We start from the raw sequence: 18,871 nt of genomic DNA, 5'->3' as shown, positions 1-18,871 counted from the left end.
GGAATCATAAAATCAAAGCTATGGTTTGAAGTCGATACCTTCCTTGGTAGGTGTTAAGTTGCTAGGAAGCCTTAGGGAGCCTTAATCTAACCTCATACAAGCTTGATCTTTCCAAAGAAATCAAGAACACAAAGTTAGGTTTTGAAGTTTCTAAAAGACCGATTTAAAGAACTGTAAACATGATGGTCTTACCGTGCTTATTTGGACGAGACTTGTGAACACGAATTATAGGCCATCTCAATACCTTTCCAATGAGCTATAGAACACAACATTTGAGTGAGTATTGAAGGATATATGGTAGTTTTAAGTTGCTGCTCTGGTTTTAGCCGAGAGCAAGGGAAGAAAAAGTGAAGTAAAAATGTTTCTAGTTTGATTAAATGATTTGTGTGGTGTTTAGCTTGGTTACATCCTTTTGTCGTTAATTAGATTGTTACCATGGTAAAAATTGTGTGGCTTACAATCAACCAACAAATCCCTCCATTTGTCATGCTTATGTCACCATGCCTATGTCATCTTTCTCATGTCATCCTCTTACACTTGTCTTCTTCTTGTTGGTGTGATGACATCATCATCCACTAACCTCTTTGATTAACCCCTAATTACTTGGCTAATGACCGCTTATCTGTTATACGGTTCGCTTAACTTTCGTTCTCGTTTATCGTTTGAGGTATCATACCTGGGATCTTATTACTTAGGTTCCCCTGAACCTTTCTCAATATTTTATTTTCCTTTTATGATCCTCTCTAAAAATCCTTGAATTTAAATCATTTTTATCATGTTACCTTATACTCAATTCTTTCGGTATCTGGTGGATTTTCGGGAAAAATCAAAGTGTTCGGATTTGGATTCTAACGATCTTTACATACACTTATATACCATTTAGAGTACTAATAAGACCTCAGAATATCAATAAAAGAACTGTTACATTGTGTGGCATGAAAAGTTTTCTTATTCAGCATAATCAGCAAAATCACTATTCATAAGGTTTACAAAAAGTCCAAAATTTTTGGGGTTATTACAGTGTTATCACTGTCAACTGATATTTGAATTGATTATCCGCCGGGTACATAATCATCCGTCGGGTTGCCTTGTTGATCATCTGTCAGGTAGCTTTGTTGAACATCCGTCGGGTAGCTATTTGGCACTTGATTTCATTTCATTTATGCAGAATTACAAGACATCATCTATGTACAATTAATCAACCTATTCTGCATATTTAATTAAAGTCAACATGACTTATATGCTACTACAGAATCTAAACAAAGGTGTTTGCAGAAATGTGCTACATGACTTATTATTACATAAGCTACTCACTCGATGGATAATAAATCATCATCCGTCGAGACTATATTGAGTCATCCGTCGGGACTATATTCCTTATTCGTCGAGTGCTACATTTTTCACTAAGTTAAATCTACTAAGGTGTTTTGTTAATGAAATCATTAAGTTCACAACATATTCACAACAGATGTTATGCCCCTGAACCACCTCGTTCTCGTAGACGTTCTAGTCTTCACGAAACTTGGTTCTGGTGAGAATTATCATTTTTGAGAAATTTCCCATTGATCTCCCTAAAGGGTCTCTGAGGTATCTTTTGAAGGCCTCATGGCTCTCCTACAGGAGTTTCTGATAGGCTGAAAGGCCTCAATTTCTTGGCTGGTAGGCCAAGGCCACTACGGAGGTAAGTTGTGGCCATCATGACTCTAATACAGAGGCTTCTGGTAGGCCAAAAGGCCTCCAATTGATGGCTGGTCGGTCGGGGCTTCCCCGCACACAAATTGTGGCCGTCATGGATCTGATACAAAGGCTCCTGGTAGGCCAAAAGGCCTCCAATTGATGGTTGGTCGGCCGGGGCTTTCCCGCACATAAATTATGGTCGTCATGGCTCTGATACAGAGGCTCTTAGTAGGCCAAAGGGCCTCCAATTATTTCCTGGTCGACCGGAGATTCCCCGCGCACAAAATGTGGCCGTCATGGCTCTGATACAGAGGCTCCTGGTAGGCCAAAGGGCCTCCAATTGTTTCCTGGTCGGCCGGGGCTTCCCCGCGCACAAATTGTGGCCGTCATGTCTCTGATACAGAGGCTCCTGATAGGCCAAAGGGCCTCCAATTATTTCCCAGTCGGCCGGGGCTTCCCCGTGCACAAGTTGTGGCCATCATGGCTCTGATACAAAGGCTCTTGGTAGGCCAAATGGCCTTCAATTGTTGCCTAGTTGGTCGGGGCTTCCCCGCACATAAATTGTGGCCGTCATGGCTCTGATACAGAGGTTCCTGGTAGGCCAAAGGGCCTCCAATTGTTGCCTGGTCGACCGGGGATTCCCCGCGCACAAGTTGTGGCCGTCATGGCTCTGATACAGAGGAGAACGTTTCCTTCTCGTACTCATGAGTTCAACTGAAAAGCTAATCTTGTCTTAAACCCCACTAATTTTGTTAATCATGATGATTAACATAATCATCCTTTTGTTAAGACTAATGACTTATATTTGGTTTCAGCCAGGCTTTTTTCGGAAGACTGATGTGATAAGCGATGTCATGCATCGTTTTTCTCGTTTATCATGTCGTCTTCTATTGCCTTTCCTCACCATTTCATGTATTTTTTCAACGAGGTACCTTCTAGCGTGAACCAAGCTGACTTACGACATATGTAGCAGGTGACCTTTCTCCTATAAAAGGAGATGAGATGTTCTCATTTTCATTCACACCTTCATTTCTCAACTTCTTAAATTCTCAAATTCTCTCAAGCTCTTAACTCTCTTCAAGTTCTCAAGTATGTCAGGTGGACAAGGCCCTGCCAAGTCCTCTTTCTCGGAAAAGGAAGCTATGCATAAGAGGGCTACTATACGCTCACTCCAAGATATAGCTCTTGTCTCCCCCTTCTCAATTAATCGTTTCTCGAATAGTTTGAAGAGTATATTGGGCGAGAGAGCGGATGAGTACCCTAGTACCGTCCATTTTGATGCATTTCATCAATGAAGCGTGCTTCGTAAGAAGGACGTCGAGGAGATTAAGTCGACTTACTCATGGCCCGACTGCTTGAGGGTTCGTAGAGCGAAGCCAAGTGAGAGGGCATGCAATCTTTGCCACCAGAGGCTGTTTGTGTTCAAGGCGGTCCTTAACTCCGGGCTGAGGTTCCCTCTATACCCCTTCATTCCGAGGCTTCTAGACGAGCTGAAGATCCATCTGTGCCAGCTCTACCCTAATGAGTGGTCTTTTATCATCTTATTTATAGTGAGATTCCATGACTTGGGCATCCCTTTGAGTGTAACAATGTTCCGTAGCATCTTCATGTTGAAGGCGTCTCCTATGACTAGGCCTGGTTGGGTAGTGATTCAACACCGAGCCCACGTTCCTCAAATGGTGAACATCAGTTCCCTAAATGACTCAAACCATAACTGGATCAAGAAGTTCGTGGTTCTTGAGTGGAAGGACGGAGACTGGGGTGTATACTTCAGACGCGATTTTAGTAGCCCAGTCGATAGCTCCCACTTTATTCTCAACCTTTCTGCTGTTGAGCTTCATGCTCGAGATCTTCTTATTGACGATGACGTGAGAACCCTTTACTGGGAGTTCATGACGGAAGTCAAGCTTGTCGAGGCTGGCCTTAGTTGCCTCTCCATAGAGGGTATTTATCTTTTTTTCCCTTACTTTGTACAAGTTTATTCTTACATTTGTTTCTTTTCTTCTTATTTCAGTTGCTAAGGCTCTCGACGCCAAAGCCAGGTCGAGCGGTGCTGTTACGGGAAGGATGGCTAGGGATGCCATCAAGAAGGCCAACCATATCCTGAAGGACCCTGCCTTCCTCGAGGTGTCAGGATCTGGCCTTAAGAGGACCAAGGCTTTTGACAGGAGTGCCAGGACTCCTTTCAAGCCCGGTTGGGGTATTTCTTCCAATGACTCCATTTTCGGCAACCCGGCCCTTGCTCTCGAGTGGTCGAAAAACTGCATCACTCCTCCCGACCTATTATTCGTCTCTTCTGGTGAGAAACTCCTTGAGGCTGAGATGTTGGGAGCTCAAGCCCTCTATCAGGTATGTTTCTCCTTGTGTAAATTTTCGTTTAAGTTCTCTTTTTTTGGAACTTGGAACATATTGTATGAATCATTCCTTAAGGGCTCAGCCCTTCTTAATTAAACTCATGTTTTCTTTGTTAGGCCAATGCCTATTTCACAGCGTCCTCTACTCAAGCTGTGAAAATGAGAGGTGACTACAACGCATTGTAAGCTTCCATGAAGCAGATGACTATTTCCTCAGGGGAATGGGAGTCTAAGGCCCAAGAGTTGAAGGGCAAGTTTGCCATCATGGAGAAGAAGTATGCTAGCTCGGAAGAGAAGAGGAAGAAAGAATGGAAGGACCTCGAGGCTGCTTATCATAGATCCACTAAGTTCACTACCATGATGGATGAGCACGATGACGAGATGCGCCCCATTAACATGGCAATAGGTTAGGATAGGGGAGTCAAGGCGTATGGCCGGACGTGGTTGATCCAAGCCTTCTTTTTTGTCCTTGGCAGATGCCTGTTATAGACTTATCTGAGCAACCTTCCGGATCGGTGCCCTCGACTCCTCTTATGAGGTCCCACTCAAGCTTCAGCCATTCGGGTTCCGATTCTGGCTCTAAGGGCAAAGCCCCCTCGGGTAGCCCTAAGTCCAGGGCAGCCCTTCGAGGGATGATGAGGGAGCCAATTCCAGCGAGCAGCGGTTCTTTTTCTGAGGAAGGGTCAGATGAAGATGGGGAAGATTCTTCTGACGAGTGAATGATATGGCCTTGCATGGCCTTGATTGTCGTATGTGGCTTTTATTTTTAGAACCTATTTATTTGAACTTTTATTGGTTTGTAACCTATTGGTCCTTCGGGACTTCTAACTTATGATCCTTCAGGATCTTTTATATATGCACTATATTTAATTTCATTTCATTATTGTCTTTTATTTTCGGCATTTGATCCTTTAGGACTTGCATTCTTTGGATGCTCGTACCTAAATAAATTGGTAGACAAGATGATAGAAATAAACTTTCATAAATAGGTAATATCTCTAAGAAATGGGTTCAACCCTTACAAAAAATCGTTTCGTCTTCCTTATTTGTAAAACTAATGCTAAGTACTAGGAACAGGTAGTGAATGTCCTAAACATAATAAACCTTCAGGTTCGAAGCATGCCAAGTGCGAGGCACTTCATCACCATTTAGGGTCTCTAACTTGTAGGATCCTCGTCCCAATGTCCTCCTGACCTTATAAGGCCCTTCCCAGTTGGGGGCTACCTTTCCTCTCTCCCCTACTCCTGATGCCTCAATCTTCCTCAGAACCAAATCTCTCTGTTGAAAGAACCTTTCTTTCACCCGTCTATTGTAATAGAGGGAGGCTCTTCGTTGATGCTCTGCATTGCGGGCATTGGCTTCATCCCTGACCTCGTCAATGAGATCGAGAGCGGGCCTCATGCCTTCCTCGTTTGTCTCTGGTTCGTAAGCTTCGATCCTAGGGGATCCATGAGTGATCTCAAGGGGCACCACTACCTCGGCTCCGTAAGCCAGCATGAATGGGGTAGCTTCAGTTGTCACTTTGCAGGTGGTACGATATGCCCAGAGTATAGGCAGCAACTCATCTCCCAAGTGTTTCTCGAGCGTTCTACCCTTTTCTTAAGTCCATCAAGGATGATCCTGTTAGCAACTTCCACTTACCCGTTTTCCTGAGAATGTGCAACCGAGGTGAAGCGAAGTTCTATACTGTTATCATCGCAATACTCTCTGAACTCTCCATTATCAAATTGCTTCCCATTATCCGTGACAAGGATGCGTGGGATTCCATATCGGCATATCACATTCTCCCAAAATAATTGGGTAATTTGCTTGGTGGTTATCTTGGCTAGTGCCTTAGCCTCAATCCACTTTGTAAAGTAGTCTATGGCTACCACAATGAACTTCCTCTGTCCCGATGCCATAGGAAATGGTCCAAGTATGTCCATTCCCCACATTGCAAAAAGGATGGGTGTGTTGATCGACGCAAGCCTCTGTGGGGGCTGTGGTACTATCAAAGCGTGCCTCTGGCACCTGTCACACTTTTTCACATAAGCCTTGGCATCAGCTAGCATAGTTGGCCAGTAAAATCCCAACCTAGTTATCTTGTGAGCGAGGGCCCTGCCCCCCAAGTGTTGTCCACAAATCCCTTCATGGGCTTCTTTAAGTGCCTCCTCTGCTTAAAGAGGTCTTAAGCACTTCAAGTATGGAATAACAAATGACCTTTTGTAAAGAAGGCCTTCAATCAACGAGTATCTTAACGCTCTAACCGACAGCTTGCGTGCTTCTTGGGCATCATCAGAGAGCCACCCAGTTTTTAAGTGGGTCTTGATCGGGTCTATCCAACAGCTTGCCACACCAACCGGTGCTATCATATTTATGACATAAATAGTAAGGGTCTTCAAGACCTGGAAGTAAATATTTCTCGGATAGTTCTCGACTTCAGACGAGGCAAACTGGGACAAGGCATCTGCCGTAGTGTACTCCTCCCTCGGAACATGTTCTACATACCATTCATCGAACTGAGTCAGTATTCCCTTTACGACTCTCAGGTATTTGGCCATAGTTTCATCCTTGGCTTCAAACTCTCCATTAACTTGAGCAACTACAAGTCTTGAGTCTCCGCAGACCTTCAGGTTTTTGGCCCTCACGGCTCTAGCTAAGCCTAATCCAGCTATTAATGCTTCATATTCTGCTTCGTTGTTCATAGGTGGGAAGTCCAATTTCAAAGCATATTCAATCATTAACCCATCAGGGCTTTGTAAGAGTAGGCCCGCACCACTTGATTTTGTTTTGGATGCTCCGTCAAAATGGAGAACCCACAACTCTTTTAAGGTTGTTTCTTCATCCTTCTCCTTCCCTCCTTAATCTGGGGTTACTATCTCCTGCCCCCGACTTCTTGGTCGTTGATGGTGCATTCGACCATGAAGTCTACTAAGGCCTGAGCCTTGATGGCCGTTCGAGGCTTATACTTGATATCAAACTCTCCTAACTCAATTGCCCACTTGATGAGCCTTCCACTGGCCTTCGGGCTATGAAGAATATTCGTCAAGGGTTGGTCCGTCAGGACTTCGATCTTGTGAGCCTGGAAGTATGGTCTTAACTTCCTTGAGGCTGTGATGAGGGCAAGTGCAAACTTCTCCGTGGTGGAGTAATTCAACTCTTCTCCATGGAGCACTTTGCTCACATAGTATATAGGTTTCTAGAGCTTCTGTTCTTCCTTCACGAGGACTGCACTCACGGCTTATTCAGATACCGCGAGGTACAAGTAAAGAATGTCCTCCGGACTCGGTTTAGCCAACAACAGGGCTTCAGTCATGTACTTCTTCAGTTGTTCAAATGCTTCTTGGATCTCAGTTGTCCATATAAATTCCTTCATCTTCTTAAGGGCTTTGAAAAAGGGCAGGCATTTGTCTCCAGACTTGGAGATGAACCTCCCTAGAGCTACAATTCTCCCTGTCAGCTTCTGAATGTCCGTGATGGAGCGTGGTGGCTCCATGTCTAGGATGGCTTTGATCTTGTCGGGATTGGCCTCTATCCCCCTCTTAGAGACCATGTAACCCAAAAATTTTCCAGACCCAACGCCAAAAGCACACTTGGCTGGGTTTAACATCATCTTGTGGTGCCTTAGCACTTCAAATGCCTCTCTGAGGTGACTAATATGATCGGCCTTGCTTAGGCTTTTTACTAACATGTCATCGGCATAGACCTCCATGGCCTTCCCAATTAGATGGGTAAATATCTTGTTTACCAGTCTTTGGTAAGTAGCTCCTGCATTCTTAAGTCCAAAAGCCTTAACAAGATAACAAAATACACCAAAATCAGTTATGAAAGATACCATGGGGATGTCATCCTTATGCATTCTGATTTGATTGTAACCACTGAAGCCATCCATGAAGCTTAGCATCTCATGTCCAGCAGTGGTATCGATCAGGGTATCAATCCTTGGTAGGGGGTAACAGTCCTTAGGACAAGCATCATTCAAGTCAGTGAAGTCGATGCACATCCTCCACTTTCCATTGGCCTTCTTGACCATTACGGGGTTAGCCAACCATTCAGGGAATGGCACTTCCTCAATAAATCCAGCTTATAAAAGCTTCTCGACCTCCTGCTTAATGGTTTCCATCCTATCAGGGGCATAAGTTCTCTTCTTTTGCTTTACAGCCTTCCGAGTTGGATCAACTTTCAACCTATCAGTTATAAGGTTTGGGTCAATCCCAGGCATATCAGCTGCTGTCCAAGCAAATATAACATTGCTTTCCTGGAGGAAAGTTGTCATTCGACCCTTCAAGGGCTTGTCCAGAGATGCCCCCATGTACGTGACCTTCTCCGGGTCTAAGGGGTCTAAAGGAATTTGGGACCAAGTTCTCGGTTAGCTTTCCTCACAGTTCATCATTTTCTCGGACATCCATGTCTTCTATGGGGAGGACCTGCCCCCCTGTTCCATCAGGCCTAAGTGCTGCAACATAGCAACTACGGGCCATCTTCTGATCTCCTCTTGCTTCTCCAGGACCATTCCTAGTTGGGAACTTCAGTACCATGTGGTAGGTTGAGGACACAGCCTTAAAAGCGTGGATCCCTGTTCTACCCATGATAGTATTGTAGGTAGAGGCTGCCTTGACAACCTGAAAGTTCAACATCTGCGTGGCCTCCCTGGGCTCTTCCCCGATAGTTACGAGAAGTTGAATTGCTCCTTCGACTTTGCATTCCATATGGTTAAACCCGTAGATGGGTGCGTTAGACGGGGTTAGCTGAGAACCATTATAGCGTATCCTTATGAATTTGTCATGGAACAGAATGTCCACGGAAGCTCCATTGTCCACTAGGACCCTCATAATAGGACAATTTCCAATTATCGAAGTGATAACTAGAGGATCATCCTGAGGAAATTTCAAACCTTCAAGATCTGGGTCACCAAATTCAAGCGTCATCTCTCACTTAGAACGCTTAGACGGCTCCCCAACTATGCTCATCACTTCTCTTGCATATGCCTTTCGGGAGTTCCTTGTAGTACCAGCTGTTGTAGGTCCTCCTGAGATCATATTGATTGGCCCTCGGGGCTGTGGGTTGCGATCTCTATCGCTACCCCTTCTATCATCATCTCTTCGATCATTATCTCTCTTTTGGCCTCCGGCCTCTTCACCCTTGGTATAACGTCCAAACTTTCTGTAAGAACCCAAATTTTTGACATCGGTAAAAGAACTTTATGAATAGTAATATAACAACTTGAATTTTTGAGACGTTGTAAATCGTTTAATGAATAGTAACCCTGACGGACGGGGAAAACTTTTTAGCCCACACTATGTAGTGCATGAGAAAATGAGTTTCGGAGTTGATATTACGATTATACGTACCAAATGAGTGTATGTAAATGCTATTAGTTTTCGAAGAAAATGAACTTTGAAAAACTACCGTATTTACGACTCATCGAGGATTAAGGGAATCACAATATAATTACGATATTAAAACCCTACGGATTTATATTCAAGTATGATAAATTAAAAATATAAGGAATAAATACGAAAGGAATTACGTCGCGAGCGACTTACGAGTAAGTATTACGAAAACGTTTAAGCAACCGAGCGAACGCGTAAACGATTAAATAAGCATAACGCACTAACTAAACCATGATAATAAAGTAACCATGGTTACTTTATCAAATACTAAGCTAACCATAGGATAATCAAGTAAGCTATCCAAATAATGTGCTAAGGAAGCTAACACAAGTAGTTTAGCTTGGAAACTAGGAAGCTACCTAAGATATGTTCATGGATTTGGCAACAAGGAATAAACCTAGAATGCTATACTAGGAAGATTATAAAATCAAGGAAAGATATCATACCCATTTCCAAGAAACAACCAAGAAGCAACCAAGAGAAGCAAGCATAAATCCCCCCCCCCCTTTAAGCTTCCAATCGGCCTTATCTCCAAAAAGGAAGAAATCCAAATTCAAAACTCAAAATCTAGCCATGGTAAAATCATCCCATTAATTCTCAAGCTTCCTAAAAATCAAACTAAGGTAATAAAATTCTTTCATCTCTTTTTATCAAGGTTTGATGGGTGAAATAAAATCAAGAAAGTCACTAGTGAATAGTATGAATAGTAACTCCTCTTTGGTTTCTTGATTTCAATGGCGGTTTTAGGTTCCAAATATCATACCAAGCACTTCCAAGCCTCCACCATCCTCAAGAACACATCTCAAGATTTCAAGAAAGGTAAAAATATTTGGCCCAACTTTATTTAAGATTCATTTTTAAGATCCATTTAGTATGTGGTAGAAAACTTAGTTTAAGAAGTGGTATTGTTAAGATCTTGAAGTTTAAGTAAGTAGATTTAAGGTTGATTATTGTTGCCTCAAGAACATGATGTTCTTGAGAGGAGTTTGTGTGTTAATGATGAAATGATGATTTTTGGTGGTTGTGTTAAGATTTAGGGCGTAAACGAAACCCCGATCATAAACGTAAATCCGTTAAAACCAACAAATCATAACTTTCAGATTCTACAGAAAGTCCCAACGTTTTAAACAGTAGTTCTTAAAAAATAATCCTTTATAATGATAGACAATGTTATAAGGATCATTTAGGCGCTCGAATCGCTTGATTCCGATTTACGGATCAAAAGTTAAGGTCGTTTTACTAAAAGTGATTTACGCGACAAAAACTGTTACGAATTACGAACTTTGAAAATATAAAGAATCGACTTAATAATGTTCATGAATCATGAAATTTTCACAGAGAGTAGTATTTTGAGTTTCCTAACTGCCATAAAAATTTCAAGTGAAAACATTGATTTTTCAGTTTTATAAAAATGTCGGAGCCGAGACCGCACGATTAGAAACCATAGAATCCATAAGCGGAGCCAACGGCGAAAATGAAGATGAACTTAAGATACTTAGAAAAATGAAGCGACCATAATGTGAATAAGAACTTGAAGGAATAATAAGGGTAGTATAAGTTGAGAGGGTGCATAATAAGTAGCGCATAAGTGCGAGTCGTCGTAAATTAGGACGGGACCTAACAAAACAAATTGTGTTTATGATTATAGATTTCCGAGCAGAAACTAGAGCATCCTCCACCGCGAGATACCCAGGAAAATTTTCAAACCCTACCTTTTAAGAACTGTTGTATTGTGAATATTTTACAAAACTGTGATATATGCATGATATTGCTTTAAACTGTTTTACGAAGTTTGAGATGTATTACATTATTCAATTGTTGATAATTTCTAGTATATGTTCATACCGAGTTCGAAATGTTATATTTAGACCGAGAGTCGGTCGGTGTAAGATTATAAAAACCCGGAGGTATCCCGGAGGAGTTTATAATTGAAAACGTAACGCTAGCGAGTAGCGTGGCATGTATATATTTTAGACCGAGGATCGGTCAGTAAAAATTGATGTAAACCCGGAAGTATTTCAGAGGTACTTATTTATGAATATTAACGCTATAGTAAAGCGTGATGTATAAGTCGTAAGACCGAGAGTCGGTCAGTTTTGTTTTACAAAATATAAACCCGGAAATCATCCCGGTGATATTATAGGGCGATTATAAGTCCATAGTAGTACGTTTTAAAGGGACTCATCGTCCACTTACGAAACAATAAAATACCTCGAACTTTTATTAAAACGATTTTCCAACGATCATATTACCTCAACTATATTTTATAGTTCGAATAATAAATACTATATACTTATTCTCTTATTATGGGAGTAGTATACTCCAACGATTATTTATTTCAAACCCGATTAATCATTTAAGATTATTAACTACGTAGACATAAACTAGTTGAAGAATATTATTTGAAGTATTCTTTTAGAAAGTAAAGTCATTCGAGGTTTAATTATTTATCGATTATCATTTAATTATTTATTAATTATTAAAGGGTTATTATTGATTTAAAATCATAGAACCAGATTTAAACTACTTTCTTATTTCGAAGATCATTCGAATAATTTCAGATCGTCGGAGAATATTATCCCGACTTATTTAATATTTTGAATATAGTTTCAAGGAGAAACTTTTTACCTTATTTAATTATCTGTTGACAACGGTCAACTCACATCCTTAGTACTTCCTCCGAAAATCTCGAAAGTACGTATATACATATATACACTTATATCTTAGTGAGATAAGCTGTTCTATCAACAAGCAAAACACTTGGGGAACTTCGATGTGGTTCGAGTTCTCGAGATATGATAGAATTCTTTTTAAAAAGGACAAGGAGGGGTAGAGTCTGGTACGATTTGTGCTAGATGGACTACCACAGGTACCGCAGGCGAAGGTACTCAGTGTACTCAGGAACTTGTGAAGTATGTGTATACCCAAAAATGGGACACGTAGCCCGAATGCGGCAAGGGTGATAACCGGGATACGAAGGTGTCGTCCTTCTACTAGTAGAAAAGGTTATTTTTATCGTAGTACGACTATTCATCGTATGCGGTGGCTCCAACGAATGTCCTATTCTTCCAATTGGAATTGTGATGCAATACCGTAACCCAAGCCTAGGTGTTGGGTTTACTATTAAGGTATTCGCAGGTTAATAAAATCCACCAAAGGATTATTTTCGTAAAAGGTGTGTATCACCAAGGGAAACTATTTTCGAATAAAACGTAACTATCAAATATGATGTACGTGAGTTTATCATATAGTCATTTTCATACTGTACATTATTATGCTGGGCATTATAGCTCACTCTTGCTTTCTTTTAAATGACACAACACAACATATAACCAGTATGCCAGTGTGGGACTTAGTCCCTTGCAGTCATGGGGAGGATCCCTGGCAGCTTTATCTCAGGTGTGCTAGAGTATCAGATAGATATAAGATATCAGTCGTAATTATTGTAACTTCATATAGAGGTTATAAATAATTGTTTGAGATCCTGTAAGTAAATTTGAGTGTAATAAAAGAAGATTACATTTTATACGTCATTTCTGAGGCTATAACTTGTGTGTGTGAGTATGAGATTGGGGTCTGTTGGATTATTGAATCAATACCAGGTTACACATGAGTGAAGGATGGCGTGACGACCCAGATTTCTGACCCCGGATTTCGGTGCGTTACAGAAATGGTATCAGAGCCTTAAGTTATAGTACTCAGAAACGAGAGTGTTAGGAGTCTGTCTAGATGCGAGATTTCGTAAGAGCTCATATAGAGTTCATCATTGGACTACCGGATGTAGCCTCAATGTGTAGGCTAGATTAAGTGTATATTTGAGGTATTAAGGTATGACTAATGAGACCATTGGAGATTATCAGAATGATGAGGAGAAAAATTAGAATCATATTTGATTTGGCAAGGATATGGATGTAGAACTTGGAGCTGAGTTTCCAGAGCATTTGGGGTAAAGACGATATTACCAACACCATATGTAAATTTTGATGACACGAGCCTTGTTACCTGTAGTTCTGTGTAGGTTTCCCAAGAAGGGACATCACATGTGAGAACCGTAAAGTCTAATTATTAATATACAGTTGAGGTTATTGACCTAGACTAGTTGAAGGTGTCATTTTACCAATGAGAAGGTGAATATCGTATTAATAACAAATTTAGCAGAGATAATGTCTGATATACCCTTGAGGATTTTTATTTCCATTAAAGAAGATTTGAATATGATATACAAATTTCATCGTAAGATAAGTACACTACATAATATTATTAGTGCGCTTAACATGTAAGGATATGATGGTTTTGATTAAAAATTAAGAGCATCGAGAATCGATGGCATGTCTATAATTAAATGGCGTAAGATTTTAACGAGCGATGGTTCGATCTTAGAACCTTTTTAAAAGGGATAGACCAGTGAGTCCAGAGCGGAATTCTTCGGTAGATATGATGTCAGAGGCTACGTATATATACTCATAGACCTCTAATATAGTCGGTAACGTATGTTCAATTATACACACATGCCACTAAACTTATGGACTGCATTGAGATCCCTAAGAGATCTCTTTGATCTGTTCCCAGGGGAAACTGGCCACTTATAGTTAGTAACGGATGCGTGTAGCAGGCAACTATCGGCTTAACAGATGTTTTTGGAATATTTCTGAGTGAGGTCTTCGAGGTAAAACACTGGAATGACAGATATACGTGCGACAGTCAAGTTAGTAAGCTATTTTAAAATGATGTTGAAAGAGAAACTATTTGAAATATGGAATTACGATGAAGAAGAGGTGGGATCATCCTCGGATGGATAATGACGAGAGTTGGGATATTCAGTGAAATATTTTGGCACCTACTCACTGTCACGTTACTCCCTCCAAATTGTTGATCATTCGTATTGCCTTGATAAGTCATATCAGGCAATCCTTTTCGTTCCCTACTTTGAACTTCTGATGTGACCATCTTGAATAGTCTTTCTCCGCATCAGGACTTGTTCAATTCTGTTAGTAAATTTATGAACTTTCATTCATAGATTATGATCTTCTTGTTTGACTCAGAGCTATTTATACTTCATTTCAATTATCCAAGAGTTTTATATATATATATATATAAATTTTTCCTCAATTCATCGATGGATATTTATAATGAGTATCTTCAATTGATTCTTCTTTCTTACTTACTCTTCTCAGTCGAGATTGTAAATATCTAACAAATTGTTAAAAACATGGATGATCTAATATCCATATATTCCTCAGGAATCCTTTTCCTCTAATCGGGATGAAATTATATATTGAACTTTGAAATCATAGTAAGAGTATCAATTTGATATTGGTATTCCGATTCAATTCTATTTAAAGATCTGATAAAGTATGTGAACTAGGGCACCTATGAGTGTACCCTTTATTTGGAAAGAAATATTTGATAAGAGGCTATCGATTGTTCTGATGCCAAGACCACTCGATTCAGAGTTATAATTGTCTTTCTCGACCCAAATTAAAAACTCTTTATTTTAAAATCGTCATCCAGGCAACCACAATTTCTTCAGTGGTTACGATGTTGAGATTTTTACAAACAAACTGAAATATGCCTAGTTGCATATGTTCTCATGAATGACTAGTTAATTGTCCTAACAAGTCAAAATTTTAATTAATACGACAAAAGTCTAGCTAATCGTCCTAGCTAGTTTCTATAGGCCAAACCAATTGTGCTGGCCATTTTCTTAACCAGTTGATAATATTGCTTGATATGGACTAGTTATTATTTTTCTAGTTCCACTTCCAATAAAATTTTGATTATTCCATAGTGCATTATATATGCCAGATTTAATTGTTGATGAAATTTTCAAAGAATGATTTAATTGAGACCTAACTAGGTCGCCCACTTAAACGAAAATTCATATTCAGTTTTATGAAATATTTTGTTCATAAAATATTTTATTATTTCGTTTGTATAACGAATATCCAATTAAAATTACAAAGTGATTGAAGAACAATATACTTCCTTATTTATTAATCATTAGATAAAATTCCTTCTTTCAAAATAGCACCTCTTGGAGACCTCAATGGTTAACCTTTGGTTGAGGATGTCATTCGATATTTCTTTCATTATTCGAGAAGAATAATATTCTTTTAATGGGAAAATCTTACAAGTATCATTCGTATGATGTTATTATTCAGCAATCATTGCTTTCAATGGATATTCTCCATAATATCACAATATAGAATTCTAAGGACATGGAAGGATAATCCTTGTTATATTCTTCCTTCCAAATAATAAATCTTCTGAGTGTTGCGACTCTTTTTATTCAGAGCTCATTATTTATTCAGATGTTAGATTTTGAAACCTTGTTAAGACTATCTAAATTTCATCGATATCGTGAAAATCTTTTTCCAAGGCTAATTGCCTTCCCAATAAAGAGAGGTATAGTTGAGAACCGATTGTTGTAATATGAGACTGAAAGCTCAGTGCTATGATGGTGCAATCGGAGCATCATTAGTAGTAAGTTCTTTTAAAAAGCAGAATACCATGTTTAGTTATTATCATAAGTATCTTTAATATGGTTATAGAAGAACGAAAATAGGGATACGACGTGATTAGTGAGGTACACTTCTATGAAACATTATCGGAAAAGGTGCTAATAAATTCGGGAAAAACCAAGCATATATGAATTTGAGGAATAAGATTTTCAAGAATTGAAGGAAAAGTTAGTAGCAACCCTGTGCTAGAATTACTCGACGATAAAAATAGGATATTGCGTGAAGTCTAATAATATGTCTACGCAGCTTAAGGACCGTGACATGAGGCTTTCTAATAATAATCTACAATAATTGCGATAAGGTTCGGACTGAAAGGGACAAGGAGTTTACTTATGAGAAAATTTTGGAATTTTTTTTTACACTGAACATGAGATAGAGGCTATAGTCAAATTGATCAAAGGCCATGATTGAGAAATATATTATCATTAAGGAAAGGCCAATGTGGTGGCCGACACTTTAAGTAGGAAAAGATATATTGAGGATGACAAATCTCAGAATAACTGATGAGAAGGATCGCATGAAAAGAACGCTTTATTACTTAACAAAAAGACTTAAAGATGCCTAAAAACGTAAATGGATATTAGTCGTGACAAAATATGAAAGGGGATGTCATCGAGTAGGTAAGTAAGTATTCGACATAGTTGGAAAATGAAAACGGAAAGGCGAGGGTTAAAATGTTGGCGATTTCAACTTGTAGATGACCCAAATAGGGTTAAGAGTTAATTATAATAAATTTTGAAGGAGGATTATCAAGAACCAAGTTAGTCGTCGTGCTATTTGAGGATTTTGAGTGATAGATTAAATAAGACCGCTTACTTTATTATGCAAACGATAGATGTCCACTCTACAAAAAATTTATGAACGCGGAAGAGATAATTGGGACAGAGAGACCCCGTGACGACTGCGCCGCACAAGGACCCAAGATTTAATTTCACAACGGGACTATTTCCCAAGGTATTTTGCGAAAAAGGATGGACAGAGGAATGACTTAGAGATCTCAAATCGACAAGTAGAATGAGAGGACTATCCTGACCATTGAAAATACAACTAGCAGCTTAACTTTTATTTGGAACGGTTTGGGGAATCTCCTATTATTGTCAGATAATTCGTGTAGATGTACTTACCACGCTAGCATACGAAAAATAATCGTCAATATCCCTTATGAAGGGCAACGTGAAAGAGTGAAGGATGTCATTGTCAGAATTGATAGAAGGCAAAGAAGATCGTACACGCCCTATAAAGGCCACTAGTAGCAGGTACCAATAAACGTGAATACGTCTAAGGCGCTAGCGAGAATAACAAGTACGACCCAGAAGGTGTCGTAGTACTGTAGATATTATACGGGAAATGATTAAAGAAGTCCGACCGATGACGGAAGTTGAACATTGCACGATCCTAAAACGTGTCGATCATTTGTGTATGAAATGGTGCTTCCTTCAAGATGGCAACAGGACGATGACGTGCTTTACATTACTATGAGAAGAAATGTTAAATCTGGCGCTAAGCGTGTAGCAGGAGACGAGCGTGTAGAAATACAACGAGAACTTCTTACATGACTTAATCGACAGAGAGGATGCGCCAAAATGGGAAAACATTAAGGAATGAAATTCTAGCACTAGTAGGAGCGATGTAGGGGGAAACGGATAAGTTGAAGGATGATTCCAAACACTAGAAGATGCGCTAATCGTCCATGTTATCAATTTTTAAGGGAAATGAAGTGGCCAATTGACGTTAATCGAATTATCGATAATAACGAGTTATCATGCGTGCATTGGAACGGCTACAAAGCTTGTACGGAAGAAAGAATCATTCTCTCTTAGGTTGGGAAGAAATTGGTAAGCGGAGGGTACTGCACTGTAGTTGAGTCAACAGACCAAAGGAATTCCTAGAACTTATCAGGACCCGGCTAGTGGCAGCCCAGAATGAATAATAGAGATATGCAGACCAGAACTATAAAGACAGAAAGTACGAAGTAGCGGACCAAGTATTGTTTAAAGTACCTCCCGAGGAGGGAGTGATGAGATTCGAAAGGGAAAGGAATGTTGAACCCAAGATTTATTGAACCCGTTGAAGAATTAAAGGACTAAGAAAGTTGACTTATAAATTAGCACCATCGTCGAACGGTCACCAAGTTTATAACGAGTACCACGAATCAAGGTTAGGAAATTTAACCGTCAAAACCAAACATATGATGGAAAATGAGCTAATAAACTCGTAGCCAGACTTAGCGTATGTCGAGTAACCAGTAGAGGTCATAAGACTACAAGGACAAGTACCCGGAAATATATTGGATGGATGAGTGGAAATTTTATGAAAAGATCAAATACTGCAAGGTCAACGTGAGAACTCGAGGTTGTCATGCGAGAAGCATATCCCTACCTGTTTCTGAACTGATTCTGGGACGGAATCCTTTTAAGGGGGGAAGACTGTAAGAACCCAAATTTTTGACATCGGTAAAAGAACTTTATGAATAGTAATATAACAACTTGAATTTTTGAGACCTTGTAAAATGTTTAATGAATAGTAACCCTGACGGACGGGGAAATTTTTTTAGCCCACACTATGTAGTGCATGACAAAATGAGTTTCGGAGTTGATATTACGATTATACATACCAAATGAGTATATGTAAACGCTATTAGTTTTCGAAGAAAATGAACTTTGAAAAATGACCGTATTTACAACTCATCGAGGATTAAGGGAATCACAATATAATTACGAGATTAAAACCCTACGGATTTATATTCAAGTATGATAAATCAAAATATAAGGAATAAATACGAAAGGAATTACGTCACGAAAGGAATTACGTCGCGAACGACTTACGAGTAAGTATTACAAAAACGTTTAAGCAACCGAGCGAACGCGTAAACGATTAAATAAACGTAACGCACTAACTAAACCATGGTAAGAAAGTAACCATGGTTAATTTATCAAATAGTAAGCTA

The 18,871-nt window shown here is 39.7% G+C and overlaps 4 protein-coding genes across 4 annotated transcripts; all 4 read right to left on the bottom strand.

Annotated features, from left to right (window-relative positions):
• Window positions 1-5,120: 5,120 nt before the first annotated feature.
• Window positions 5,121-5,528, bottom strand: LOC141690575 (uncharacterized). Its single transcript, XM_074495363.1, has one exon. The coding sequence runs from the start codon at window positions 5,526-5,528 to the stop codon at window positions 5,121-5,123; it is 408 nt and encodes a 135-aa protein (XP_074351464.1).
• Window positions 5,529-5,668: 140 nt separating this feature from the next.
• Window positions 5,669-6,082, bottom strand: LOC141690574 (uncharacterized). The gene has a single exon (XM_074495361.1). The coding sequence runs from the start codon at window positions 6,080-6,082 to the stop codon at window positions 5,669-5,671; it is 414 nt and encodes a 137-aa protein (XP_074351462.1).
• Window positions 6,083-6,187: 105 nt separating this feature from the next.
• LOC141690573 (uncharacterized) lies at window positions 6,188-6,751 on the bottom strand. Its single transcript, XM_074495360.1, has one exon. It carries the CDS (start codon window positions 6,749-6,751, stop codon window positions 6,188-6,190), a length of 564 nt encoding a protein of 187 aa, XP_074351461.1.
• Window positions 6,752-8,389: 1,638 nt separating this feature from the next.
• LOC141690572 (uncharacterized) lies at window positions 8,390-8,938 on the bottom strand. The gene has a single exon (XM_074495359.1). It carries the CDS (start codon window positions 8,936-8,938, stop codon window positions 8,390-8,392), a length of 549 nt encoding a protein of 182 aa, XP_074351460.1.
• Between the last annotated feature and the right edge of the window lie 9,933 nt (window positions 8,939-18,871).

The sequence above is a fragment of the Apium graveolens genome, chromosome 10 (genome assembly GCF_009905375.1).
Source record: "Apium graveolens cultivar Ventura chromosome 10, ASM990537v1, whole genome shotgun sequence".
Classification (NCBI taxonomy): domain Eukaryota; kingdom Viridiplantae; phylum Streptophyta; class Magnoliopsida; order Apiales; family Apiaceae; genus Apium; species Apium graveolens.
Note: the sequence above shows the minus strand (reverse complement) of the source record. Positions and strands in the feature narration are given on the sequence as shown.

Excerpts from the sequence above, each read along its gene's own strand:
- LOC141690572 (XM_074495359.1), bottom strand. The coding sequence starts at position 8,938 with ATGACGCTTGAATTTGGTGACCCAGATCTTGAAGGTTTGAAATTTCCT.
- LOC141690574 (XM_074495361.1), bottom strand. The coding sequence starts at position 6,082 with ATGCTAGCTGATGCCAAGGCTTATGTGAAAAAGTGTGACAGGTGCCAG.
- LOC141690575 (XM_074495363.1), bottom strand. The coding sequence starts at position 5,528 with ATGCTGGCTTACGGAGCCGAGGTAGTGGTGCCCCTTGAGATCACTCAT.
- LOC141690573 (XM_074495360.1), bottom strand. The coding sequence starts at position 6,751 with ATGATTGAATATGCTTTGAAATTGGACTTCCCACCTATGAACAACGAA.